Source organism: Rosa chinensis, chromosome 2 (genome assembly GCF_002994745.2).
Source record: "Rosa chinensis cultivar Old Blush chromosome 2, RchiOBHm-V2, whole genome shotgun sequence".
Classification (NCBI taxonomy): Eukaryota; Viridiplantae; Streptophyta; class Magnoliopsida; order Rosales; family Rosaceae; genus Rosa; species Rosa chinensis.
The window spans coordinates 3,473,960-3,500,982 of record NC_037089.1 but is presented as its reverse complement, the minus strand read 5'-3'; the positions used below and the strand labels follow the sequence as shown (position 1 = coordinate 3,500,982).

The following is a 27,023-nucleotide window of genomic DNA, read 5'->3' as shown; positions in this document are numbered from 1 at the left end:
AACACAGACTGTCGACCTCAGATCATTCTGATTTGCATCGGCGGTAGTGACAAAGATTAAATTGCTGTATGAGAAGGTGAAAAGCTTCTATCGTGCTTATGGCTGGTTCACGCATGGACCGGAAGGTTGTGTTCAATTTTTTGTCCATCAAACATCAAAATTGAAGGAAGCGGTGGCAATGGTTAGAGCTTCTAGAGTTGGGTCATCAACACAGGGAGCAGGGAATACGGGAGGGCTGGCTGGTGGCCTTATTGCCTTATCTGCGATCTGGTCCGGCGAGAGAAGTTTAGGTTCCTAACCTTAATTTGAGAAATTCATAAAGATTTATTATCATTCCCTCCAAATACTAGAAATGGTTTTTATATTATTTGACTTCTCATCCACTAAAGACCGATCAATTATAAAATTTTGAGCTGCACATTCAACAAAACTATATTAGTAGCTTCCCCACAGTGGTAGAACTACGAAATCGTCATTGGATAGGTCAAACAATTTAACAATTACAAAGTTTTCTACTGGTGATGTCTTATTATTATTATTATTATTATTATTATTATTATTATTATATTAAAGAGCTGGTGCGGACCGTACAGCAGCCCTCAAATCTTCATTAATAAAACTGTCAAATACAAGGAGGGACATTGAGCCTAAACCCCTTATTACAATAAGGATCTAGAGAACATTTTGAAATAATAACAAGAGTCTCTACCAAATTAACTATTACAAAGTTTTCTACCAGTAGTGTTTTATATTAGATCATAGTCATAACTTTTAGAACAAAATAAGGAAATTAACTAAAAAATGACAATAAACTGATCTGTTTTAAAAACATTTAATGTCATTGATATCGAAATTCTAAATTATATGGTATCAATTTGACTAAAGCCAAATTTGATTTCTCCTATTTCTTTCCGGGATTGTTTTCGCTTTCAGACTTCGGCTTTATATTTCGTTTTTGACTCCTTATGGAGAGTGAACAACCCAACTGACCCAAATGCGACACTAGTACAAACACTGAACTAGGTTTGATTTTTTCAGCTTTGAAGCTCAGAGGCTGCCTTTAATGGGTTCCGAGCAGAACAGGTTTCCTTAGCAAGAACGTAGGCAAAGTCTACAGTAAGTTCATACTGACAAAGAAACTCAAAAAGCCTCAATAGTCTTAATCCCAGGAAAGCGCAAGTAAAAAACCAGCTCCATATGTGTAGCAGTGCACACCTTTAGGTAATCTCTCGATTGATTCTCATTCAGATTTTTTATTTTTTTTTACATTTTCCATCAATCTGAGTGCTTCAGCAAGTTCACTTTGGTAAAACTGACAGTTAATACTTGTTTTAGGTTCGCATTTCCCTTATCTGCATTCTCAATGTCATAGCTTGCTAGTCATGAGTACCCATTAAATTTGATCTCCCCGGAACTACCTGGTTGTCTGGAAATTGAGGTAGCGTTGTTGTTCAAGTACAAAACAACATTAACTACAAAATTGTTTTCCATCAGTCTACGAAACAGACTTTGGAACCACAGACACTTAAGGCCTTGCTAACATCTCTACAGCTTGCTGATTTTTGGAAGAAATCACACTGCCCACTTGGCAGATGCACTTCGCCATCCAAATATTTTTTTTTCATTTTATTGTGTAGCTACAAATAAGTTGGCAACAGTGACGGAATATATGGTGAACGACTCATTGAAACAAGTTTATCTAAGGAAAGACCTGCAAGATGAATATTCTTTGTCTTCATAAAATAATATGATATGTCTTTTCTTTAATTTTCTCTCCAGTATTGCATAATCCAAATATATAATTCATATTTGTTTGAATTATGTATAGAAATTTAAGATAAGATAAGTTAAGACCTTTCACTAATATAAATGTGAATTTAAAAAATCAAAAATGGACAAAGTGTGTGAATAGAGATTTAACGTGTGTTAATTATAACACCCTTAAAGAAACCCAATTTAATTATTTATCCATTTCACTTTTCATCCAAATGAACGACAAACCACATCTCTTAGTAAAGAAAACAGACAATTGCTTCGGTCATTTTTTTTCTTCTTCAAAAAAGATGGTTGTCAATTCATTAAGTGAACAAATGTAGGTAACAACATATCTCACTGTTGAAGCTAAGCTGAGCCACATACTATCAATGTATATGGTTCTAGATTATTAATTAAGTCCCCTAAGTGTAAATATTTTCAGAGCAAGATGAACAACAGGAAGTGCACATACCTAGAAATTGTTTAATTTTGTCATCCACTATCATGTGCTTAACATTAGGGATAGTCAAGTTGGGTGTAATTTTTGCAATCGGCAATAGCCTAAAAATGGTCACTTTATCGTCTTTTTAGGTTCATATTGGTGCAAATAAAATTCAGTAGAAAATCTCCTCACCTACTTTGCTGACTAGAGTCAGAGTGAAGGTTTCTTGATCAGGAGGTTGTGCCTATGCCCTCAGGATATTAATAGGCGTTGGCAAGTCAAGTTGGAAGGGGAAAGATGTACATGCAAAAGACTCTCTGATACCTAATTTAGTAAGTGTTGAAGTTGTTTACAATGAGATCTGCTTGGCATGGGGAGTTCAAACTTATATGCGAAAGCTTGAAGGCGCCATGTCCACCATCAAAAGTGCACTCTATGATGCTGAAGAGAAGCAATGGAGTAACAAGAGGGCACAAAGTTGGCTGCAACAACTTAAAGATGTGTTCCGCAACGCTGAAGATGTGTTGGATGAGTTTGAATGCGAAGCTTTGCGGAGCCAAGACACTCTCGCGCTCTAGTCTAATTGCTTTTCGTCTAAGAGAAGGTCATGAAATCACTTGGCAAGTTGGAATCGGAGGTTTGGGTAAGACTACACTTGCGATTGAGGGTAGGGGTCATGTATTGCCTGCTTTGATATTGAGTTATACTCAGTTGCCTTCATACATGAAACCATGCCTTGCTTATTATGCATATCTTCCAAAGAAAGGAATTAAATGGAGTTCTCTGCAATTGATCTATTGTTGGATGGCTCATGGAATCCTTCAATCTCATGATAAGTATCTGGAGATGGAAGATGTTGGGAGTCTTATTTTAAAGAATTATTGGCGAGATCGTTCTTTGAAATTATTGGAACTGACAAGGACATTAGTGGTTTCGTGTATGAATTTTCTATGCATGATCTTATCTATGACCTTATACTTCTCAATGTAATAGCCAACTAGTTGTGAGTAACCATTAAATTTGATCTCCCAGGGACTACCTAGTTGTATGGAAATTGAGGTAGCGTTGTCGTTCAAGTACAAAACAACATCAATACTACAAAATTGTTGTTTTCCATCGGCCTGCATAATAGACTGCGGAACCGCAAACGCTCAAGCTCTTACTAACATCTCTACAAATTGCTGATTTTTTGAAGAAAGCCCACTGCCCACATGATAGATGCACTTCGCCAGCCAAATATTGTTGCATTTTATGGTGTAGCAAAAGTTGGCAATAGTGACGGAGTATACGGTGAACGACTTATTGAAACAAGTTTCTCTAAGGAAAGACCTATAAGATGAATATTCTTTCACTTCGTAAAGACATTTTTCTTTAATTTTCTCTCATATATAATTCATATTTGTTTGAATTATGTATAGAGATTTAAGATAAGGTAAGTTAAGACCTTTCACTAATATAAATGTGAATTTAAAAAATAAAAAAATAGATAGAGTGTGTGAATAGAGATTTAAGGTGTGTTAATTACAACACCCTTAAAGAAACCCAATTTAATTATTTATCCATTTCACTTTTCTTCCAAATGAATGACAAACCGCATCTCTTGGTAAAGAAAACAGACAATTGCTCTGGTCATTTTTTTCTTCTTCAAAAGAGATGGTTGTCAATTCATTAAGTGAACAAATGTAGGTAACAACATATCTCACTGTTGAAGCTGAGCTGAGCCACATACTATCACTGTATATGGTACTAGATCATTATATCGCCAAGTGTAAATATTTTCGGAGCAGGACGAACAACAGGAAATGTACATACCTAGAAATGGTTTAATTTTCTCGTCCACTGTCATGTGCTTAAAGATAGGGATAGGCAAGTTGGGTGTAATTTTTGCAATCGGCAATAACCTAAAAATGGTCACTTTATCACCTTTTTAGGTTCATATTAATATTGGTGCGAACAAAATTCAGTAGAAAATCTCCTCACCTACTTTGCTGACTAGAGTGAGAGTCAAGACTTGTTGATTAGGAGGTTGTGCCTATGCCATCAGTATTTCAATAGGCGTTAGCAAGTCAAGTTGGAGGGGGGAAGGGGTACATGCAAAAGACTCTTTGATACCTAATTTAGTGAGTGTTTAAGTTGTAATCAGTGAAGTTGGAGTTGATTCCTTACCTCAATTGCTACCTTATTAAGTACTTTTTTTTTTATAGTTAAAACAGGAGTCAGGAAGAGCAAAGTGCTCTCCCACCCCAAATTAATTGAAATAAAGATAATGTAAAATCTAATAGGGTGGCACAAAAGTCATACCCCTGAAGAACAATGTGAATGACATCAAATTTAAACAATACAACTAGCACAAGGAGAAACAACAAATCAATGAAAACAAAAGTTAGGGAGACCAAGCTTATCTCGTCGACATTGGTCATGAATGAAATGAGGAGGCTCATCCCACCAAGTCAATGCAGACAACGATAAACCAGTATTAGTAAGAGCATCTACCACCTGATTACCTTCCCTGAAAATATGAGAAGATCGAAAGTTCATCTGAGATATGCGATGCAAACAATTACCCCATGTCACTCGTAAACGCCATGAAACAAGATGAGGATCTCGTAGAAAATTAAGCACAAGTGTCAAATCCACCTCAAGCCAAATATGCTTCCATTCCCTAACCTAAGCCAACTTAATAGCTTGAATAACTGTCATGACCTCCACATCAACAGCTATCAAGGTTTGAAGCAAAAGCACCAAAGAATGAACCATGAAAATCTCTAAAAACTCCACCAAAACCCACTCTCCCTAAAACACTTTGCCATGCACCATCAGTATTAATCTCAATCCAACCCAAGATGGGAGGGTGCCAATTAACTTCAATACTCCTGGGAGCTCGTCAAGGACGACAATTTAATCCAAAATTCTTCCAAGACCCGAAGTTCTGTTAAAGAATTAGACATATAACCTGAGGCTAATTTGCTAGATGCTTTCATGTGCCCCATAATTAATTGACTTGCTGGGTCAACAATAATGGTACAATCATCATGCCTCATTTTATTCTTCACTTTCCAAATAAACCACAATGTAGTGGTATAGCATATTAACCACAATGTTGTTACCTTAGTAAGTACTTATAGATAAGCCTGAGCGGATATTTTGGTTAGTGAGCATAGTGGTGTGAGTCACTTGTTTAACACCACCCTTGAGATGAAGTTGAGGCTTGCTACACGGTTATGCTTTATCCAGATCCACCTCAAAGGGGATTTTACCTTGAGGAATTTCTCAGATAGGTTGGAGCCCCTCCCTCTCATCCCATTTCTTGATCAGAACCTGATTTCACCTTACCCACATTAGTCTCGAGTGGATTTCGTCTCAAGAAATCTTCCAAATTAAATAGGTTGGGATACATACCTCTCTCTTGGCTCATTTCTTGACTAGAACTCAGTTTCACCTTACCCAGATTCACTCCAAGTGGATTCGACCTTGAGGAAATTTCTTAAATAAATCATGTTGCTTATTCTCTGAATTATTTCTTGATTAGGAACCGATTATTTCTATTAAGAATCCATTCCAAAGTTTAACGCCCCATAGTTCATCAATCATTTTGTAACTCTACTTGTTCCATCATTACAAGCATATTATGAGATAGTTTCTGATTTGATCAGAAATATGTAGTATGTGAGCAATCAACATTACTTGAGATCTGTGAGAAACCCATTGATGATGTAGCTATTACTGAACTATGTTGTGTATACTTGGATGAAAATTGAGATCACCTTGGTGCTTTTCTCCCACCTTTGCTTTCCCTTCTCACTCTTGACCTCTTGTATTTGTTTCTTCCTCTCATTCGACAAATGGAATTTAGCCATTAGAAGATTCTAAAACATATTAGTACGTGCAAAGTCATGTGTTTTGTTTGTGACAAGTCTTAACCCCACTTGATTTTTCAATTACATACTGATCGACCCTAAGGTTTTATCATTTTGATACGAATCTAAACCTTTGGAATCTTGCACATTGTTGTTTTCTAATAGTGATAACCGCATTTGCCATATGATACTAATCCGCATATGTTGTCCAAACTAATCACGCGTTAATTCAAGTTGCAATGCCTGTTCTCCCCTTAGCATAAATTAAGTTTAGTGCTGTTGGTTTCTTCACCTCTATGATCCGTGAACCTTAAAACTATTATTCATGTGCAGATTCCAGGAATCGGTCCTGCAGTCTTATTACTTTGGAAACTAATCTTCAATTTTTTCAAGCTTTGGGATTAGTATTATATGATTCAGTCAGTGTTGAAATATATGAATATTATTTCAATGAAACTCTCTCTGTCTTTAGCACCATCAAGGCCAAATTAAGCAATGTGATTGTGTTACCTCATCAGCAAGCGTTGTCTTGATGACTTGGGGGGTTTCATTATCTTAAAGAAATTGAATGAGTCAAGAATTTAAAAACTGATCACTAATTTGTCTATGGTCAATGACCAGGTCAGATCACCTCATGGCCGGGGAACTTAGATGTGAAAATGGCTATTTGATTTCACAAAAGCGCTTCTTATTTTCTGCAAAATGTTTGCAAATAATTGGCATTAAATATAAAGATGAAAGTCAGACAAGTAATTAGGTGAACTTCTTGGTGGTTTCTTTGGCTCCCATTTGATTCATGAGTAGAAAACACACTGACCCACATAATTCAAACTTTCACCTCTTGGCTGATCTGTAGATGGAAACGCTTCTACATACCCTTTGATTAAATAATTAATGCAAAACATGTTAGACCCTAGCCATTGAAGGAAACATAAATCAGGAAAAGGATCATGTTAAAAGAGAGAAGAAATAAGTTCATTACTCTCTCTCTCTCTCTCTCTCTCTCTCTCTCACACACACACACACACACACACACAATCTGAACCAGAGAATGAAGCTTTGATTTGATGGAGGACAAGAAAGCAAACATAATAGCTGCTTCATCAGTCATCACCCTAATCATCTTCATCATCGTTGCTCGCGTGTGTCTCAAGCTTTCTAGTACTTTCTTTCTCATTTGTGGTGCAGGAATTGCTGTGATCATTGCTGTGTTTGCATGGCTCTTAATCCGACATCACTACAATTACAGGAGAAAACAAATGGAATCGCAGTACAAATCCGAAGGCCGTGAGCTAAGGATAGAGTACAGCTTCCTCCGAAAAGTAGCTGGAGTTCCCACCAAGTTCAGGTACAATGAGCTAGAAGAAGCCACAGACAACTTCCAGGCATTGCTTGGCCAAGGGGCTTCTGCGAAAGTGTTCAAAGGGATTCTCAGTGATGGCACTCCTGTTGCAGTAAAAAGGCTTGATGTGGAGGAGCGCGGCGACAGGGAATTTAGATCAGAAGTTTCTGCAATAGCTAGTCTACAACATGTGAATCTTGTGAGGCTTCTTGGATATTGCTGTGTTAATCCAGCAGGGCCTCGGTTCCTTGTGTATGACTTCATCTCAAATGGCTCTTTGGATAGTTGGATTTTCAATAGGAAGGTAAGGCCTAATCCCCGCGGAGGGTGCTTGTCTTGGGATTTAAGGTACAGGGTTGCTATTGATGTTGCCAAGGCACTTTCCTATTTGCATCATGATTGTAGGAAAAGGATTTTGCACCTTGATGTTAAGCCGGAAAATATTCTCTTGGATGAGAATTTCCGAGGAATTGTTGCGGATTTTGGTTTGTCAAAACTAATGGGAAGAGACGAGAGTAATGTCATGACAACAATAAGGGGCACTAGAGGGTACTTGGCTCCTGAATGGCTTTTGGAGCACGGAATTTCAGAGAAATCGGATACTTATAGCTATGGAATGGTGCTTCTTGAGATGATTGGAGGTAGAAGAAATGTGAGCTTCATCGAAAAGGGTACTCATGGCAAGTCTCATAGGAAATGGCAATACTTTCCCAAAACCGTGAATGAGAAAATGAGAGAAGGCAAGCTCATGGAGATTGTCGATCAGAGACTATTAGATAGTGGAGGCATTGATGAGAGGGAATTGAAAAGGCTTGTTCATGTAGCCATTTGGTGCATACAAGAGAGGGCTAGTCTTAGGCCTTCAATGTCTCATGTGGTTGAAATGCTTGAAGGGGGTTTGGTTGTGGAGCAGCCTCCTGATACCCAAATGACCATTGTTGATTTCTTGACAGTAGATGAAGAAGAGTCCCAGCCACAGATCAATGGTCATCACAGGCCAGACATTGCTGCTGCCTTGGCAGCTCGTCAAGTAGATAGCAATAATGAAAACTTATCCGCAGCTTACTCATATGCAAATGCAATGTCTGCCATAACACCAAGATAGCTCAACTCCTTTATGCCTCTTTTGCTTACAGATTGGTTCTTTTAGACCTATACCAATTTTTTTTTCCTCCATAGTAAATTTTCTGCAGCTTGTAACATTTTGTCTTGTATACCCAAAAAAACTAATGAAATTGATGTTCGTAGAAAGTCAGAAACTTTGAATCTGATTATTCTTGAGGGCTTTGCTTGTGAAAACTGTTCCGCTAAATCATGAATGCCCATGCCTGATCACCTCATTGAATCTTTCACAACCACTTTTTTGGGCTACTTGGCAACCCTCTTAAAACCCTTAAAGACAGAGACATGTTTTTTTTTTTTTGACAATTAAAGACAGAGACTTTGATCAAGTGGATCATTCTGCGCATTTGAAAAGTACAAGTTTTACCATTTCCCAACTGCTAGATTTTTCAGGATGAGAACAGTAACCCCGTCACTTTTACCAACTAATTGTCTCTAGAAGATATCAACCACCAGGCATTAAAAAAAAGGTTTGGTATGGTAATGTCCTTTAGAAATTGGAGAAGATTACAAGGGTAATTCAGTCAAATTATACGATAAGGTCAAGAAAGTAGGGACCACCCTTAAAATAGGACCAATGTCCACCAACTTCTAGGTGTCTCGGCTGTCAAGTATCAAGTGGAGTAAAATCTATCAAAGATCATGATCAACGGTTGAGATTCCTCTTCATTTGAATGCTATAGCCACAAGAAACGACATCAAATAAAACGACAAACAATGAAGAAAAATTTGGGGGAAGCAGAGAGAAAAACAGAGTGTGAGAGTGAGAGAGAGAGAGAGAGGAGAGAGGAGGGAGAAAGAAAGATCAGCCACCAAACCTATTTGAGGTCTGTAACAATGGTGCAGAACCCTAAAACCAGTTTTTCAATTAATTTTTCTGCTCAATTTCATTTGGGTTTATCTATCAATTGTGTCCCATATTTCAAAGTTACCATCTTTATGATTCTGTACTTTCATACTGGTTTGCTCTGTGTTGAATTTCAAGCTTTAGTTTATGAGTATTGGGTTGCTCAAGTGTTACCATTTTTTGTTTATAGCTTCAATTATATACCTTTATGTTTCAGATGGTATCAAGGTAGAACCTTTATGAGTTTGGTTTTCCATTTTGACATTTCTAGTTCTGGTTTCTGGGTTAAGGGGGTGATGTGAACAATGTTAAACACTTTAATCACACCTGGGATCTCCAATTGGCATTTCTATGTAAGACATGGACCTCATCTTAGGTGATCAGATGATTCACAGGGGTCATTGAAGCACCATTTGGCTCATTAAATTCCCAAACTTTTAGAACACTTTCTTGATATTGTTTGTATCAGCACTTTGTTATGAGCTTATGGTTATTTCAGTTCAATAAGAGAGGAAGATGCCAAAGTTTAGGTGTAAACTCTTTAACGTGTTCTAAGAGTAGCCTCACTGTTTTTCCAAATCCTTGTGATATAAGGTTAGCATCTGAAAAGTAATTTTTTTCCTCCGCCCTTTTTGTTTGAGCTGTCGACAAGTTAAGTTATTTTCGTCCTTTTGGTGTCAGAATCAAGTTCTTTTCTAAGCTGTAGGTTTTGTTCCGACATGTTAAGTGTAATTTATATGTTTGAACATTATGGTTTTGAAGTTGAAATGCTAAAGCAATTCAAAATCAAGTTCTTTTCTAAGCTGTAGGTTTTGTTCTGACATGTTTAAGTGATTTATATATTTGAACATTATGGTTTTGAAGTTGAAATGCTAAAGCAATTGTAGGTGCCATGCAATTGTAGTTGTCATTGGTTTTTCAATGACAAACAAAACATTGAATTTTTACTAGTGTGGTTGTTATTCTGCATAAATCCTAATTATGAATAAAGATATATCATAAAAACTAGAAGTTTTAACATGGGGTAATCTTGACAATTGGCCATCTACATAGCCTTGCTGTGGTTCTTGGATCACCTAGGCCTATAGGTGGGGTTGAGGTGATCCATGAGAATTCTGATTTAGCTATAAACAGGAATTAGCTGATAAATCTGAAATTGCTGGTGTTTTGTCATTGCAGGTTCTGTGCTCTTTTGTCTTTACAGTTTCTGTAGTAGGAGTGTGGTTGGTGCTATTTTCCTTGAGGGTGCCTAATATGAGCTTCACGTCTCCATCTGTGGGTTCTGGTTAGTTTGTTTCCCATTACTTCCACTTCCTTGTTGAGAAAACTGTAGCTTGCCTTTCTAGTTATCAATTTCTCTTGGTGTTCTATGTTGGTATTGAGCTAGTTTAGTGAACTATTTAATTAAAAATGATATACTGTTGGTTGTGTTTATTATCCATCCTTTCCTATTTATTTTGATTGTAACCTGATTTCAGGTGGTAGAACTGTTAGAAGGGCATTTGAGTTTGGAAGAACCTATGTAGTCCGACCTAAAGGCAAACACCAGGCCACCGTAGTTTGGCTACATGGCCTTGGTGATAATGGCTCTAGGTGGTTCTTGTTCCCTTTGCTTCTGTAAACTATTTATGAGAAAGTTGACATTGTTGAATTCACATTCAAGTGACTTTATTTTATTTATTTTTCATTTCATACTAGATTTATCCATTTTTCTTTTCATACTAGATTTATCCAGTTTTCTTTGATATGCACTTCATGCTTAGATTTTAATTTTAAGCTATACTTTTTTTGTTTGCAGCTGGTCCCAGCTCTTGGAAACCCTCCCTCTTCCAAATGTAAGAATGAATACATCTACACTATTGGAAAAGTTGAATGTTCCCATTGTTAGCCGTACTTATAATATTGTGATGCAGATTAAATGGATATGTCCAACTGCTCCTACTCAACCAATTTCAGTTTTTGGTGGTTTTCCTTCCACTGCTTGTAAGATTCCTATTTCCTTATACTCGCATTAATATATTTAGCCTTATGTGTTCATCTTGGAGTGGCATTGTGTTTGAAGAGAAATTATTGATTCATTATCACCACTCATAAAGTGTGACACAAAAAGAAAATTTCATCAGTTATAATTAAGTGAAGTCATTACAACTTCTCAAGTTCCCTGAATTGCTTGTCTTATACGAAACAGGGTTTGATGTTGGAGAACTCTCAGAAGATGCTCCAGATGATATGGAGGGCTTGGATGCTTCAGCAGCACATGTAGCTAATTTGCTGTCAACGGAGCCCGATGACAGTAGGTTTCCTCCTGCTAGATTTTAGCATTTGAGTCGTTTTGGATTTCATTTATAGTCTGTTTTGAGTTTTTATGTTGTGAACATCTAAAGGAGCCTTAGAGATTTCAGACTCCTCAAAATCATTATTCCCCCACCTTAGGCTTTTGAACTATTTGGTATAGCTTTACCTTACCTTCATCGAATCTCAATAGATAACAAATCAAGTTTCCTTCTGCTGCAGTTAAACTTGGAGTTGGAGGTTTTAGTATGGGTGCAGCTACAGCTCTGTACTCAGCCACCTGCTTTGCTATACAGAAATATGGGAATGGTACTCCATATCCATCCAATCTGAGTGCAGTTGTTGGACTCAGTGGATGGCTTCCATGTTCCAAGTTTGGCTTCTCACACTCCTCCTCATCTCAGTTTAACCCCTCTATCTTCTTTTGCAGTTAGTTACAAGTCTTATTCTTTTTCAGGACCTTGAGTAAGAAGTTTGAAGAAGCAAGTGAAGCTGCAAGACGTGCTGCCTCCTTTCCACTTTTGTTATGTCATGGAAAAGGTGTTTTGCATCTCTCATATATACATTTCACTAGTCTTATTTGTCTTTTACCTGTACCGGTTTAGTTGTTTGTCCAAGTTCACAGTGCTCTGCCAATATGCTCTACATTATATCTAGTGTGATTGCTGCAGGTGATGATGTGGTTCCTTATAAGTTCGGTGAGAAATCTTCACGAGCTCTGAGTGCAACTGGCTTTCAGGACATGACGTTCAAATCCTATAATGGGTATATGGTCTAAGATTTTGTGGAAAAGCTGTTATTGTGGTTCTATCAAGGGAATATAAGAATGTTCTGTTCTAAAATGCAGGCTTGGTCATTACACAATTCCTGAAGAGATGGATGAGGTTTGTGCTTGGCTAAATTCAAAGTTGGGGCTGGACGGAACTCCTTCATAGTTTGCTTCCATGAGAAATCTCAAGCAACATCAAGAGGCAGAAAATGAAGGGAAGATGTTAGAAACATGAAATTTTTAGTGGTTTGCTAGCGAGTTATGACCTATATGTCCTTTGATCCTCTTTTTTAAAAAGAGAAGAGAAAAAAAAAAGACCTATATGTCCTTTAAGGCTTGTTATTGTTTGGCTGGTTGGATAAAATCTATATTCGTATGTAATAGGATATTCATTATTTGGATCATGAAACATGCCATTTGAACGTAGCTTTGGCTGCTTTGTTTTCCTTGGTCCCTTGCTGATATTTTAAATAACAGAGAGAGTATGCAGGGTAGCAGAATATTAATTCTTGATAAACCAAACTTAAACTGAAGTTCTCTATGTCAAATGTAGGTTCAATTTTGAGTTTGAGTTGAGACTCCATGTTTTGAAACCTCATGGTTGTTTTCCCACTTTCTCAATGTTCAGCTAAAACTTGACTACCATGCGATCTGAGTATTTCACTTATTCCCATTCTTTGGTTATTGCTTTCCTATTTCAATTCAACCCTTTTCTTCTTTCTTCTTCTCGGTTCAGTGCATTTTATAAGGAGGCCTGGGGCCAACGTGGAGGACCAATCACTTTATTTGCAGAAGAAGGAAAACACAAGGAAGCAAAAACAGAGCCGGAGAAAACCAAATTCAGATTGAAAACAGAGATAATTTCCACTAGCAAAACAGCTCCCATTCCAAGCCTTCATACACAAACCATAAATTAGTAAATTACAACAAATTACCTTCAACTTTCAGATTCCACAATTCCGAAAAATGGAACTGCAAAACGAGGTTGAAATGGTAATAAAAAACAAAACTCAAAATTAAATCAAATCAGATCAACACTTGTGCATGCAAACAATCAGTACAATTCAGGCAGCTCTGATTCTGAAAACAGGGGCAGCTACTGTCCTTCCTAGTAAGCCCATCCATGTTACAGACAGTGAAGAATAACATGCCTAACAGCCCCCTGCAGGAGAGCGATTCTTTCCTCTTTTTCAAAAGAATTGCGATTTTATATTTCACTTGTGAGTCTCTTTAACAAAAGTCACATCCCCACATCCAGACATCGGTGACACTGCAGCCAAAGGTGACAGCAGACGCTTTTCTTGATCGTCATCAACTTCTGTCGACTCACGAGGCGTGGTGATTGTTAGAGATTCAGTACCATCTTCTTCTGGACACAACCAAACCAGAAAAGCAGCAAAATAAGTTCCAAATGTTAAATTGTGTAGCAACTAGAGACTCTAATATTGAGTTGAAAATACTACCTGACTCATGATGGTATTCAGGAGTCTGTTTAACAGTGGTCACTTGAAGGCTTTCTGGAAGAAGACAGCTACACAAGGAACCTGAAATTCCAACCAAACATAAAAATAAAAAGATCTTCACTATTGATTTAAGCAAATGAAATATAAAAATAAAAGCCCATGTGTGAGCGCTTGTGTCTCCAGAAATGATCAATCCCCAGAACATGAAATGAAATAAAGACACAAATCAAACAATCCAAATCCAAACCCTCATGCATGATTGATATCATTTTGCACATTTAAATGTCATTCAGCACACCAAAAATGGGTGATTTTCTTTCCAGCAAAGACATATTACTAATTGATTTGGATTTATGTCCATTTTTCTCAACAACTAGGAGACTGCAGTAATTAAACTTATTCTCATAAATAAAACATCCAACACACATGAATTAAACGAGTATAGAAGTCCATAGTATAAATTCTCTTTACCTAGCCGAGCAAGCCGGTTCACCCATCCAGGAATCCGTTTTTCTGTCAATCGACATGCTATGTCATCCGTAAAATGGTTGCAATTCTTGGAGATGAGGTGATATGTATCCCCATGATACTCTGCAGCAACATTCTCAATAAATGTCCGAAATTCAGAAGGAGGCATGTTTATGCGACCAAGTGAAATAGAGCATCGGTAAATGAAACCCGGGCAGGCCTTTGGTTCCACTTCAAAAACTCCACTAACTGGGAAGTCATGGGCTCCAAAACCATACTCTTTACCATGAACTGTTCACCAAGGAAACATATAATATGGTTAAACAGTATCTAGTAAAAAGAGAATCAAAAGCAACTGATCAGAATATTTTCAAACAGAGGATTCTAGTTTCTCTTCATTTATAAAAACTACTCCCATGATAACATAATTCCAAACAACCATACTTCCTTATGTGTTTGCAACTTTTAGATTCCAAACAAGAAAACGGATTCATCTATCACTACATCAAAAGCTATCTTCTTGTACACGCTCACGCTCCCCCACGAACAAAAATCCATTACATTTCACCCAGCAATTCTTTCATCCAACATACACAAAACATAAAAGTAGCTATAATCCCTTGTTTAATTAGACCGAAGACCCCCACGCTCAACACTAGCCCTAACCACGATCACCCCATATCTAACTTGCTGCTATGCATCTACTTACTATTTAGTACAAAAGATACTCATGTACTCAATGCCCTAATGCAACATTAAGCTAGCATCAATGCAAATCGAAAATCACAACGCAACAAAAGCATGTCACACCATACATTTCATTATAAACCAGAATGATATTACACACAGTGGTATCAGGATTTAGACCTATGAGTTTCAAGTTCCAAATTCCAAACAGCACATAGAATTATACATCAAGGTTTAAAGCACCAATCTTGAAAAGCTACAAATGCATATTCATCAAAACTAGGAATACCCAGAAAACCCAGAAGGCAAACAGAACCATTGCAAACATAGAAAACCAATAAACAACCACACCCAGATCACCAACAACCAAGAAAAGAAAGAAAGATTAGATTTTGAAAAAGGGCGAGACCTTCAATACCGGAGTGGAATATTCCGAGACCGAACCAAACAGAATAATTGTTGATAGGGGTGAGGTCGTAGACATTCAAGACCACCGGAGTCTCGTAGCTCTTGTCGTTCCGATCAATCCCACTGGAGGTGCTCTCGGCCCCCATTTTCCTCTATTCGAAATTCCAAAACAGCCCCAGGTTCCAAATTACCAGTCCATTTTGAGGGCCTTTGGGTTCAGAAAGAAACACGGAGAGAGAAATAGATCGGTCTGGGTCTCCAGCCAGAGGAAAAAAGGTCAAAGCTTTGGGACTTTAAATTTAATCAAAGAGTGGGGAAACATGACCAACACGGTCGTTCGAATCCTGTTTCCTTTTCTTTATTAAACTCTTGGCTGTCGTTGTATAATGTCGCGCGAGATAAGGTTTTGGTCACGTGGTTTAAACAAGAAAAGAAAAATACATAAAACACGTATAGTCCAAGTCCATATCGATACGAATCTGCGTGTCCAAATTCTCTGTATATATTTGACACAGCCAGTTCATGTTGTTAACTTTCTTTTACGTCCAAAAAACCATAACATCTTCAATAGGTTGCATTTGTGAGAGATTTCTTGTTTGGATTTTGACGATGCTTGATCTATTAAAACCATGTTCTAATTGAAGCTAAATAGTAATCGAACTTTCAACCAAGCAGACTGAATTGTTTACTTTCAGCTTATCATTATAAAGAGAGAAAAAGAAAAGACTTTGAGAAAACAAATATATAGAATCAAGTTTTTCAGAAAATTACATTTCTTTAACAAATCTCAGCAACGCTAGGAAGGAGCAGATTCGGGGGAGGGGAGAAGCAGACCAGCTTCCGTTTCATTCCTTTCAGTTAATCCACCCGAGCGTCTAAAACCACGGGCACTTAACCACCAACATTTCTTTAATCATAATTTTAATCATCAGCAAGCGACTGACAGCTGCTGACTACAGAACTTTAGCAAACTTACTTTTCAAACCCTTGCATGAAAAACAATTTCGCCTGACTCTACATTCTTCTGCAATCATGGCTGGTTGTTGTCCGGGCTTGTCCGTCGCCTTTGCCGGAGACGCGCACTCTGCCTCCTAGTAGGGGCTGAGCCACCATCTGAGGAGTCATTGTCGGCTTCTCCTCTTGAAGACGACGCAGCTTCACCCTCGTAGCTTTCTCCCCAAAGTCTGGTAGCCCTCCTCCTCATACTAATTTGTGCTCTAGTTCTTGTGGTAGGAGACCAACTGCTGCTCCTCGAACTGGACCCAGAAGGTCGGTAGATTCTAACTAGGAAGAATACAGTTAGCCATCCCCCATCCTGTTCTACTGCCAAGCTGCTGTCATCAGCCCTATCCTCTCCCATAGAAGATTGGAGTGTGCTCAGCAGATCACCAATGTCCCTCTGTCGCTCCAAACTCCTCCAGGAACGCTGTCGCTCTGGGTCAGCCTCTGATGGCCGTGCTTGCGGGTGCTCCAGCCTAGCATGCTTTCTGAGATCTGTATACGTTCCGCTAAAACTGCACGTCTCACAAGAACAGTTTCTTGATTTTGCATTCATGAAACAACGAGCAGGCTCCACAATAATCCAATCTTTCACCTCCCCACGGCAGAGAGGGCACACAAGCTTGGGCTGTTCCTGGTGTTCACAAGATATGGGAATCATGGTTGGCGGTTCTTCCTCAGTTGCAACACTTTGCACATCAGTAATTATTGATTCAGAAGTTTCAAATGGAAGCAGCTGAGTATCTGAAAGCTGAATGTCTTCTTCTGGCGGCATCTCTGGTGAGATTTCTTCTGAAAATGACTTGCAGAACTGATCAAGACAGTTTGAATGGCGGTAGCTTGTGTCACACATGTAAGGGCGGCACCCCTTCTCAAAAGATGAACATATGAGCAGAACTGCATTGTGTGGATGTTCCAAACAAACTGGGCACCTGGCTTCTTCCCACTCTTTCACATTTTCTGCAGTTTCTGAAGGAATTTTGAGTGAGGGACGCTTTGTATGACTGGAGCTGCATGGATAAGGAGATGCTCTGTACCTCTCTCGAGACACAGAACGGTCCCTTCTTTCCTTAGGCATTTTGAGCTATAAGAGATGCTTCACGCTCTTTCCAAACTATAGTGGCAGGTTGAAACTAAAAAAAAAAAAAAAAACCAAATCATAATATGAGCAATACAGATAACAATCTGCTTGATACAGATTACAGACAAAACTTTAAGTGCATACCGAGTATGTGCAACGGGAATATCCATTACATGTAAATAAGAAGAGTCAAAACAAATTCAAACAAATAGGGGCTAAAATGCATCCGAGGACCTAGAATTTAAGCCAAAAAAGAAATACATCACATTTGAAAATCAGTAGTTTACGAACAAAGAATGAATCAGTCAATATTCCCATGAGCATTGAAAACCAAGCCAGACCGGCATACTTTCTATGAAGCAACAATTCAAAACCAAGCCTCAACAATACTTCTACAAGAAGCTAAACACTGCCATTCAAAAAAAAAAAAAACAACAAAGAGAAAAAACTCACTATATTCAATGATTCAATGTATCTCTTGTAATCGACAGTCCGAAAACCAAACCACGAGTAATGCAGTTCCGATAATCACACAAATAGAAACTATCTTTTGGCATCCAGGTAATTCCTTGCTGTTCTTTTCTTTCAAGGAAATCATATACAGTTTAACAACAAAATTCGACTGAAACTATAGATAAATCTACATCCAACATTGACAGTTCATTACAGATAGGACCTCAATTGCGATACTCAACAATTATTCACAGCTCAAACACAAATTGAGAAAACTACCCGATAATCCTCAATGAGTTAATAATAAACAAACAAACACCCTTATCACCCAAAACCATGAACAATGAAGCAAAAAAACCAAACGCTTATTCTCATTTTCCACAATCGAGGATCAAACAAACCAAACCCAAAACCCAATTTCACCAAAAAAAAAATCAAAACAATGGAAAACCCAGAAATCAATCCGAAACCCCCCAATTTCCATCCAAAGACCACAACTTTAAACAAAACCCAGAAGAACTCAGAATCGAGACAAGAATCAGATCCAGGTGCAATCGGGCCTGAGAATTGGGTAAGAGAATTACCGGATTAAAGGTTCAAACTTTGGAACCCTAGCTTGAATTTGTCGGATTCAATTGGATTGACTCGGCGACGACTCTAAAAAGCGCTTTAGAAAAAAGCAGCTGGGGATTATCGTTTTGAGCAATAGAGAGAGAGCTGAGGAAGAAAGCAGGTTTCGTTTTTTTTTTTTTTTTGTTCTAGGGTAACTGATTGAGCAGAGCAGCTACCCACAGACAAAGAGAAGGAGAAAAAGAAAAAGAGAAACCAGTGGAGGCCTATGTATATATATTTATTTCATCTCTGACTCGGACATCGTGGTCGGTCTAAGGGTGTGAAATGACGGGGACCAATATCTTCCTTGCTTTTTTAAAAAAAATTGAATAGATATTTGAACTGTTGAAATTGATTATCATTAATAAATACTTTGGGACATGATAATTGATTATCAAATCTAAATCTAAATCTAAATTTAAATTTAAATTTTGAATGATAATTCCCATAATAAACAATGTTCAATTTATTGTGGTAATCTGTTTTTTAATTATGACACGTTTTAACTTGTTTAGAATGAAGTATGAAAGGAAAACAATTTTATTATTTTGAAATTAGAATGAATTAGGGTTGTCAATGGGTCGTGTTAGGATGAGTTCATATTGGATCAAGGTATTTATCGTGTTATAAGAGACAAACTCAAACTCAACTCATTTAATGATCACGTCGAAAATTTAAACTTAAATATAACCTATTTATTAAACGGATAACCCGTTTTCAACCGCCTAACCCATTTAATTTAGGTCGTGTCTTGTTGAACAAAATGATCTATTTAAAAATCAAGGAAAAACAAAAAAATGCTCTGCCCTAGCCGTCGCTTGCTAGGCTTCCAATGGCGCTCCCTTGCGCCAACCGTACAACTAAGCGGCTCTGCCTTTTCGCCTAGAGAGGGGAAGAAGGTACGCTGCCCAAATGGCATCGAGAACCGGCCTATACAGGCGGAGCCCGTGCGCCGATCTCCATAGAACGCAACTGCTTTGCGTCCGATAACAGGTATTGTGCAATACAAAGGGGGACTACAGATTTGTACTCCGACTTGGTGAAATCTCGAGCGATTGCTTGCAGCGATGGCCTCTCCCGGTGTTGGGAGGTGTCGATGGGTGGTACAACTTTCCATTACATGCTTGCGGTGATGGCTTACCTGCTGATACGGGTCGGATCCGACCACGCAGAGGACGGTTGAAAGAGCCTGACAACGGGCATGCAGGGTTGAAGGAGATTGGCTTTTGTTGGTTGGTGGATGAGACAAAGGATCGGTTCTGTTCTTGGAATAAGGTGGCGGCGATCTGGCTTTCAGACGCAGTGGCGAGCCAACTCCAACTTGCAAGAGCGATGCAATTCGCCTTCCGTACTAGGGCAGTCGGATTCTTGCAGCCCCGATTTGCTGGCACGGCGTGGCACACAGGTGACGGTGGCGACACCAAATCGGGTTGGGTGCCTAGCTTGGGTGGGACGCCGAGGCCCATGTTAAGTTGGGGGTCTGATTCCGTTTGGGCCAAAGCAGTTCGAAATTGGTTTTGGGCTCAAGTCTGGACCAGGAAATGGTTGAGGTATTGGATGTGGGCTCCACTAGCGGATATGGGCTGGAGTTGGGCTCTCTTGTGGGCCAAATTGATGAGTTCCAATCTCTTAGGGTTTCGCATTTGGGATCCCGGAGATCTTGATCTAACAAAATATGTTTCCCTTGACATAAGTGGTACTATTGAATCTTCTGGAGTAGTACTGAAAGAGGATTCAAACTATTCAGTAGTGGCGGAGTATGAAATGTCGAATGAGTGGACCTATCTCTATGTACCACCGTGGGTACTACCACATCTTCTTGTTTTGTCTGTAGATAGCAGCAGAAGGGTATGTAATGGCCGCTCTGGCTTTAGGCTAATTCCAATTTCTCGAAATGTAACAACACTCCACGATTGTCATCTAGATGTGTTACAATTTTATTGTAAGCTAACTCTATTGAGTTTCTATCTATAAAGTTATTCCCTTGATTCAAAAAAAAAAATGATCTATTTAAAGGTTGACAATGCGATCCACTTAAAAAATGCATAAATTAACTAAATTTACTAGAGCGTTTATAGTATTTATAGTGAAGTTGTAACCTTCGTTCAAAGTGGGAAAAAAAAACTTATTTGACCCTTATATACATATAATATTACTTTCTTTAATAGGTCGTCTACGCGGGTTATATGTAACATATATCCCGACTCATTTAATAAATGAGTTATACGGGTTCACTTCGTGTTAGCAGGTTGGCCTATTTATTAAATGAGTCATGACGGGATGACCCGCGACTAACCCTTTTTTTAATAGTGCGGGTTCAATCCCCTTTATTTTGAACTGGTTTCGACTTTTATTATCGAGTCGCGTCGGAATTGACAGCCCTAAGAATGATACATTTAGTTTACAGACATTCTGACACATATGAAATTAGAATGAAAGTGAGTCTCATCTTGTCACGCTTCATCATACTTTAGAAAATTCGATACAAAGTCATCGAATCCCCATACCTTCAAAACTTCATTCTTATATATCTTTTTTCCATTTTCATTACAGAAACATGCTACTAGTGAATTATTCATGGACACTTTCTAGTACTTGTATTGAAATTGATAAGCAAAGGTAGGAACAATATATATTTGACATAAAAGAACGGATTGGTGGCAAACGTTAAATAGGCCAGCTAGGTTTGTTTGTGCAATAATAGCCAGCCTTTCTTTAGGGCCACAATCACAAAGAACAAGGAAAGCTAATAAAAAGGACCATCACATTACAGCAAGGAAAACTTCCTGATAATTCAATGTCCATAAATTGAAGGCCATTTTCAAATGCCTCAAATTTTTGAGACAATCAGATTTTCTTCCTACTAGAACTCAGATAAGGATTATGTACAGTTAATTGCAACAGTGCAGGACCATTGCAAATCCTCAAAGAAGCCTCTTACAGAGGCAACAATCTTGTTCCACCTAGGTGACGAATTTTCAAGGACAATCCAACTACTGAAGCTCGTTCTTTCACGTACTTCAGCATGCTATACGTAATGCTAGTCATTACCGTATTACAAACCGGAGATTGCAAAAATTTCACCCAGCTTGACCATCCCTAATGCTCTAAGCACATGACAGTGGCTGGCAAAAATAAGCCATGTCTGAGCATGTGTACTTATTGCTAGCTGTTCAGCCTGCCCCTGAAATATTTACACTAAGCGATCTAATGATCTATAGCCCCTAGTACCAGAGACCGAGGCAGTACATGGCTCAGCTCAGCTCAGCTTCAATGGTGTCACTTGATGTTCATAGCAGCAGACATTGCACGCAACTCCTTTGAGATTTCTGAGAAGGGCGGCCTAGATTCTGGATCAGATGACCAACATCTCTCCATCAATGATTTCCATGTTGGATCACACCAGCTTGGTATTTCAGGACGGAGACTGCCTTTGATTATACCAACTAAAAACATAATATGAAGGTGTTTTAAAGTTTCAAACAAAAGCTCAAACAAGAATATCCCAGTGTTTTCACAAGGAAATTGCACATTACCTATTATTTCCTCTGAGCGCAAGTTTGCGTAAGGCTCCTCCCCAGTCAACAGTTCCCACATAACAATTCCAAATGAATATACATCAACCTACACACAAGTAGGGGAGAAGTCAATGAAAGCCAATATAGTAATCCACAGAATACAAATTGTAAATCAACATTCTTATCATTTAACATTGAACATTGTTTACTTTTTCCGTCACCAAATTGTTCTTGCTGTTGCTGTTCAAAAGTTCTGGGGCCATCCATGGTACGGTGCCTCGTACGCCACCAGAGACGAGTGTCCTCTGCTTGATTTTTGATAATCCCAGATCACCAATCTGAAATTTCAACATTATAAGGGAAGATTACATGGAGGGAGAAAACAATGGTGGGGCATAACTGCGTAAGAAACACAAAACCTTCTTCTCAGGTTAGATACCTTGCACACTGGTCGCTGAGGATCCCTCATATTCACTAGAAAGTTATGTGATTTCAAATCAAAATGGACTATGCTCTTCTCGTGAAGATATTCCATACCAAAGGCTGCATCCATTGCTAATATCAACCTCTTCCTACGATCAATAGTCCTGTAAAGGTTTTGGCTAAGACTAGTCAGTCAGGACATACAGGTACACTTTTAAAATTTAGTTGTATTACAAAGCAACTAATTAATAACTATTTCCACACTTAAAATGACAGCATAACACTCAAGTTCTCACAGTCTCACCAATTCAAGAAGCAGGAACTCAAACTACTTAAAATCTATGAGGACTTTTGGTGCACAAAGTGAGATAACCTGTATCTTATTAAACTTTCATGAGACTATAGTAGAAATCCAATTAATTGAAAATCATTTGCTACCACTTTGCATTTTAAATGGTATGGATTATCTCTAGGTTGATATCAAAGATTGTTCATCCTCCGACTTTCAAATCCCTAGGTTTTGTTTATCATTACATGTGCTAAGCTATGGAGAAAACATAATTCAAGTATACATAACAATTAGCAAGCTGCATTGGGTAAGAAACTGAAACAAAATTTGACTAATCAATTTACATTATGCAATACCAAAACGAAAAGAAGGCAATATTATATTACTTTATGAAGACAAGACATTATTCATCTTACCGATCTTTCCTTCGCAAAACTTGTTTTAAGGAGCCATTCACCATGTACTCTGTCACCGTTGCCAAATTTGTCACTGGTCCATCTGTCACTACACCATAGAATGCCACAACGTTTGGATGGTGAAGTTGACCTAAGATATGAGCTTCCTTCCAAAAGTCAGCAAGCTGCGGAGAAGAGAACAGTAAGAGTTGTTACACAACATACAGGTATACATCGACCAACTATAGTAGGCTAGTGGCGAGACCTTGAATATTTCCTAGAAAGAGTTGACAGATAACAGGCTGGTATCTTTCTTTCTTTCTACTCTAATAATTAAGCACAAATAACTATGAAAGTTGCAAGCAAGTAACAAACATAAATTTGAACAATTGAACTGTGGGAGGAAAAGTATAAGATCATTACCAATCGATCCTCCAATACGCCATCTGTAAAGCAACTTGGCTTGATCTTTTTTATGGCAACATTAGACCCCTTCCATTTCCCATGGTAAACTGTTCCATATGTGCCCGAACCAAGCTCTTTTATAAACTCAAGGTCAGAGTTTTTGATAGTCTGAAAAGGTTGAACACAACACTGATAATCTTATATATTTATATTCCATTCAGCCTCCGCGGCTTATCAAAGCAGAAAATGTATAGGTTCCAATAGTTACCTGTAGCTCTCGAGTGGCTAGATGAGTATAAAGTGCAGCCAGATCGTTGGAGGTTCCACCAATTACTTTAGAGTAATTAAGACTTTCTCCATGGTTGGCCTAAGGAAACGCAATCACATGCCAAAGCTGAGGAAAGCTTACTTCTAATAGTCAAAAGAGTAAAGCTACTAAAAACCTACAAATTTTTTCCTTCTTTTTGTTATTTCTTGGAGTTGAAGGAGATAAGATGTTTTCTAGTATTTACCTCCTCGGTGAAGCTTAAACTAGATGAAGGGTCCTGTCGGACCTCCTCAACATGCACACTGCATTTCTCTATCTTAGCTGAATTCTGGGATGAAGGATTAGATGCAACTCTATTTGATTCCTTGACTTGAGGACCCAAGATAAATTGTCCTTCATCCCTGAGATCTTGAGGTTTTAGCAAGGTATCAGAAGTCACCACACAGCTAGCATGAGAAGAGAGCTGAGGACCTTCCACTTCTTTGGACAGTGAAAGGTTACGCAAAGAAATATTCACTGAACATGTTACTCCATTATATGAATCTTGCATGTCATTACTGCCATTTTTAGAATTGCCTGAAGAATTGATGACTGTTTCCTCATTAGGCAACTTATTATCAATAGTGCCAGAGGTGTTACGACAGTTCACAATGTCTTTCAGGCATGTCTCCTTGTCAAGATCACGATGAATAGGCTCGCATTTGCTGCTCACTCCATGAACACTTTCGTACTTTCCAAAACTAGAAACAGTTACGAGATTTTCCTGAGTGTCCATAGTCCTCACAGATGGAAACAAATTGTCAGTAACATCACAGTTCAAGAGTGATTGATCACCCACTCTAGTAAACGCACCATAATAACCTACGCAATATTCCTTGGGATTCACATTCATGTGCTGTAAACGTCCAGGGCCATACTCTTTAATTCGCTTCTGATTAGTATGTTGGACACCACTCAAGGACCTGTCTTTGATTGAGCTAGAATTCATCATCCTCACCCTTTCTGCCAATGCATCCTCCGAAAAACCAGCATAATGCCTCCATGAATTGGGATGATACACTCTCACAGACTGCCCCTGCTTTGCAATGCTCATATGTGGCCTAAGTCCAAGGAAGCATTTCCTTGTCGAAAGCCTCCCATCCAATCTAACAGTTAGATGGTTCCCCATCTCAGCTGTGTTGCTCTTATGGTTCCTAACACAAAATGGATTATACCGCTGATGTCCAGTATCATTCGCACCAAACCTATGGTTCCTAATGCTGCTATTTAAGCCACCACACACCCTATCACCGGCATACAACGGATTCACAGTTTCCAGCGGAGAATCCCCACAAGAATGACAACTCAAACCATCCTTCACTAAATTACAACTGGCTCCCCAAGGCATAATGTTCTCTCTGTTCACGTTAGCAATTCCATTCTTCCCCACATCCTTCTTAACATCACAATCATTACACCCCGGCTTCACACCAGAGTAATTCACCGGTTCCAAACCCTGCACTGCCGAGACTGACTGATCAGCCGGTCCAACCCCATTACACAAAACCTGACTACCAGACCTCCCCAAAGCTTGATCAACCCTCAAATTCACATCTCTAAGGTTCAATGGATTAGACCTAGCCACTGAAAACTGAGCAGAATTCAACTCCCCCATTTTCGGTTCATCACGATCAGGGTCTAAATCTATAAGCAGAGGTTCATACACCTCACGTTTCCTAGTCTCACCCAAGCCACCAACCTCCATATCACTCTCACTAAAACCAAACCCACGAACCAAACCCGATTGCTTGGCCAGCAATTGCTGCTTCAACACCATCTTCCTCAGTGATTCATCGCCGTGTTTCTTAACCGCCGCCTTCTCACCCTCCACCCGGGTCCGGGTCTCTGACCCAACCCCATGACCCGGTCCGACTCCGTTACTATATCCATTGCTATTGCTACAAACAAAGAGCCAGAGTCTGGCGGACTTACCGTAGCAATCGAGCTTCTCGAACGCTTCCACCATGCGTCGGACGTCGTCGTCGGAGTCGACGCGGACAAGCGGGGCGGCGCCAGAGCTCGATCCTAATTCGGGGAGCTGGTACTTGATGATGAAGGAGGCAATGTTGGGGGAGAGACCGGCAATCTTCGACCGGAGCTTGGAGAACCCGACGTTCCGGTCAACGGAGATGATCCGGGTCTCGCCGCCGATGTAGCGGAGCTTCCCGGATGGCGGCCGGGGGTGGAATGCGCCGTTGAAGCTGCAGACGAGCTTGAGCTTCTTGGGCTGCTGGGTGTGGTTGGTAGTAGTGGGCTTTTTGCCACGAGAGAGAGGTGGTTCTTTCATGGAGGTCATTAGAGAGAGAAAGTGAGGAGAGAGAGGTGGAGAGTGATTCTTGGGGTGTTGAGGAAGACGGAGTTTGTGTGTGAGTCTGTGTTTATACTTGTATGGGAGTGTGGCGGGGAATTTTTACGTTTTTGGGCTTGAGTTTGGTTGTAATTTCCAGATTGCCACTCTGTTAAGGAGTTGTGATGAGTTGAAGTACCCTGCTTCAGCTTGTGAGAGTTCTTTTGTATTGTGTGGGAATCTTGTGAATTTTTTGGCCTTTTATGGACGCGGGTGAATAGTCAATTCTTCAATAATTTAGTGACAAGATAAGATTAATCAATTCTTAATTATAATATAACATAAAAGTAGAAAATTGAATAATTTTGATTGTAAGATGGAGAATAAAATTAATGAACAAGCATTTAATGTACTTTTTTTCGTAGGTTGAAGTCCACTTGATATCGTACTTATAAACCAACTCCTAATCATAATAACACATAAAAAAGAAGAATAAATCTTAATTGTAGTAAAGTAAGTACGAAACACAAAAAATAATGGAAGGTGTCTATCAACATCTTTGAAGAGATGAAATAAATATTCAATTAATTGCCCTCAATTAAGAGATCTAGCAATGGTATCACCAGCCAATGAACATATTCACGGGCCAAAATCTACTGTAATAAATACTTTTTATACATTCTTAACTTAGAATTTATGAAAAGACATTTTCCAAAAACAAACAATACTTTCACTACTAAAATGTTAGTTTACGATATAAAATTATCAAAACACAGCAATAAAAAAATTGATTTTAAAATAA

General features: G+C 38.8%; 5 protein-coding genes across 11 annotated transcripts; 2 read left to right on the top strand and 3 right to left on the bottom strand.

The window, feature by feature from the left end:
• The first annotated feature begins 6,895 nt into the window (after positions 1-6,895).
• On the top strand, positions 6,896-8,626 carry LOC112188732 (probable receptor-like protein kinase At5g20050). Its single transcript, XM_024327909.2, has one exon. The coding sequence runs from the start codon at positions 7,122-7,124 to the stop codon at positions 8,499-8,501; it is 1,380 nt and encodes a 459-aa protein (XP_024183677.1). The 5' UTR covers positions 6,896-7,121; the 3' UTR covers positions 8,502-8,626.
• Positions 8,627-9,212: 586 nt separating this feature from the next.
• Positions 9,213-12,852, top strand: LOC112190885 (acyl-protein thioesterase 2). Of its 3 annotated transcripts, XR_005807565.1 has the most exons (11): positions 9,213-9,345; positions 10,545-10,650; positions 10,844-10,958; positions 11,164-11,200; positions 11,279-11,348; positions 11,554-11,658; positions 11,880-12,030; positions 12,115-12,197; positions 12,329-12,422; positions 12,505-12,698; positions 12,751-12,852. XR_005807565.1 is itself a non-coding variant. In XM_024330392.2 (10 exons), the coding sequence occupies exons 2-10, from the start codon at positions 10,620-10,622 to the stop codon at positions 12,590-12,592; spliced, it is 774 nt and encodes a 257-aa protein (XP_024186160.1). In that variant the 5' UTR covers positions 9,213-9,345; positions 10,545-10,619; the 3' UTR covers positions 12,593-12,852. The 3 variants fall into 3 exon arrangements, 2 of the variants coding, with proteins under 2 accessions (XP_024186160.1, XP_040371534.1); XM_024330392.2 differs by having other exon boundaries at positions 12,505-12,852; XM_040515600.1 differs by lacking the exon at positions 9,213-9,345 and adding an exon at positions 9,372-10,453 and having other exon boundaries at positions 12,505-12,852.
• A 417-nt stretch (positions 12,853-13,269) lies between these two features.
• Positions 13,270-15,746, bottom strand: LOC112186550 (deSI-like protein At4g17486). 2 transcript variants are annotated; one of them, XM_024324999.2, is made up of 4 exons: positions 15,454-15,746; positions 14,361-14,648; positions 13,890-13,970; positions 13,270-13,792 (listed from the first exon to the last, which is right to left on the bottom strand). In XM_024324999.2, the coding sequence occupies exons 1-4, from the start codon at positions 15,596-15,598 to the stop codon at positions 13,641-13,643; spliced, it is 666 nt and encodes a 221-aa protein (XP_024180767.1). In that variant the 5' UTR covers positions 15,599-15,746; the 3' UTR covers positions 13,270-13,640. The 2 variants fall into 2 exon arrangements, with proteins under 2 accessions (XP_024180767.1, XP_024180766.1); XM_024324998.2 differs by having other exon boundaries at positions 13,288-13,795.
• A 433-nt stretch (positions 15,747-16,179) lies between these two features.
• Positions 16,180-18,806, bottom strand: LOC112186549. Its single transcript, XM_024324996.2, has 2 exons — positions 18,570-18,806; positions 16,180-17,584 (listed from the first exon to the last, which is right to left on the bottom strand). The coding sequence occupies exon 2, from the start codon at positions 17,527-17,529 to the stop codon at positions 16,483-16,485; it is 1,047 nt and encodes a 348-aa protein (XP_024180764.1). The 5' UTR covers positions 17,530-17,584; positions 18,570-18,806; the 3' UTR covers positions 16,180-16,482.
• Positions 18,807-21,308: 2,502 nt separating this feature from the next.
• On the bottom strand, positions 21,309-26,274 carry LOC112183502. Of its 4 annotated transcripts, none has more exons than XM_040513848.1 (8): positions 24,140-26,274; positions 23,896-23,994; positions 23,646-23,816; positions 23,244-23,407; positions 22,555-22,717; positions 22,325-22,453; positions 22,134-22,221; positions 21,309-22,043 (listed from the first exon to the last, which is right to left on the bottom strand). In XM_040513848.1, the coding sequence occupies exons 1-8, from the start codon at positions 26,228-26,230 to the stop codon at positions 21,877-21,879; spliced, it is 3,072 nt and encodes a 1,023-aa protein (XP_040369782.1). In that variant the 5' UTR covers positions 26,231-26,274; the 3' UTR covers positions 21,309-21,876. The 4 variants fall into 4 exon arrangements, with proteins under 4 accessions (XP_040369782.1, XP_040369784.1, XP_040369783.1 ...); XM_040513850.1 differs by having other exon boundaries at positions 21,310-22,043; positions 23,646-23,795; XM_040513849.1 differs by having other exon boundaries at positions 21,311-22,043; positions 22,555-22,702.
• Between the last annotated feature and the right edge of the window lie 749 nt (positions 26,275-27,023).

What these genes read in the sequence shown, in the direction of transcription:
- LOC112188732 (XM_024327909.2), top strand. Translation starts at nt 7,122, where the DNA reads ATGGAGGACAAGAAAGCAAACATAATAGCTGCTTCATCAGTCATCACC.
- LOC112190885 (XM_024330392.2), top strand. Translation starts at nt 10,620, where the DNA reads ATGAGCTTCACGTCTCCATCTGTGGGTTCTG. An exon ending in AAACCCTCCCTCTTCCAAAT is followed by an intron (nt 11,201 to 11,278) that starts GTAAGAATGAAT and finishes ATTGTGATGCAG; the next exon opens with ATTAAATGGATATGTCCAAC. An exon ending in TTTGTTATGTCATGGAAAAG is followed by an intron (nt 12,198 to 12,328) that starts GTGTTTTGCATC and finishes TGATTGCTGCAG; the next exon opens with GTGATGATGTGGTTCCTTAT.
- LOC112186550 (XM_024324998.2), bottom strand. Translation starts at nt 15,598, where the DNA reads ATGGGGGCCGAGAGCACCTCCAGTGGGATTGATCGGAACGACAAGAGC. An exon ending in ATTCCACTCCGGTATTGAAG is followed by an intron (nt 14,649 to 15,453) that starts GTCTCGCCCTTT and finishes CTTGGTGAACAG; the next exon opens with TTCATGGTAAAGAGTATGGT. An exon ending in GAACCGGCTTGCTCGGCTAG is followed by an intron (nt 13,971 to 14,360) that starts GTAAAGAGAATT and finishes TTGGAATTTCAG; the next exon opens with GTTCCTTGTGTAGCTGTCTT.
- LOC112186549 (XM_024324996.2), bottom strand. Translation starts at nt 17,529, where the DNA reads ATGCCTAAGGAAAGAAGGGACCGTTCTGTGTCTCGAGAGAGGTACAGA.
- LOC112183502 (XM_040513848.1), bottom strand. Translation starts at nt 26,230, where the DNA reads ATGACCTCCATGAAAGAACCACCTCTCTCTCGTGGCAAAAAGCCCACT. An exon ending in GTTTAAGCTTCACCGAGGAG is followed by an intron (nt 23,995 to 24,139) that starts GTAAATACTAGA and finishes GCGTTTCCTTAG; the next exon opens with GCCAACCATGGAGAAAGTCT. An exon ending in GCGCTCAGAGGAAATAATAG is followed by an intron (nt 22,044 to 22,133) that starts GTAATGTGCAAT and finishes TTATGTTTTTAG; the next exon opens with TTGGTATAATCAAAGGCAGT.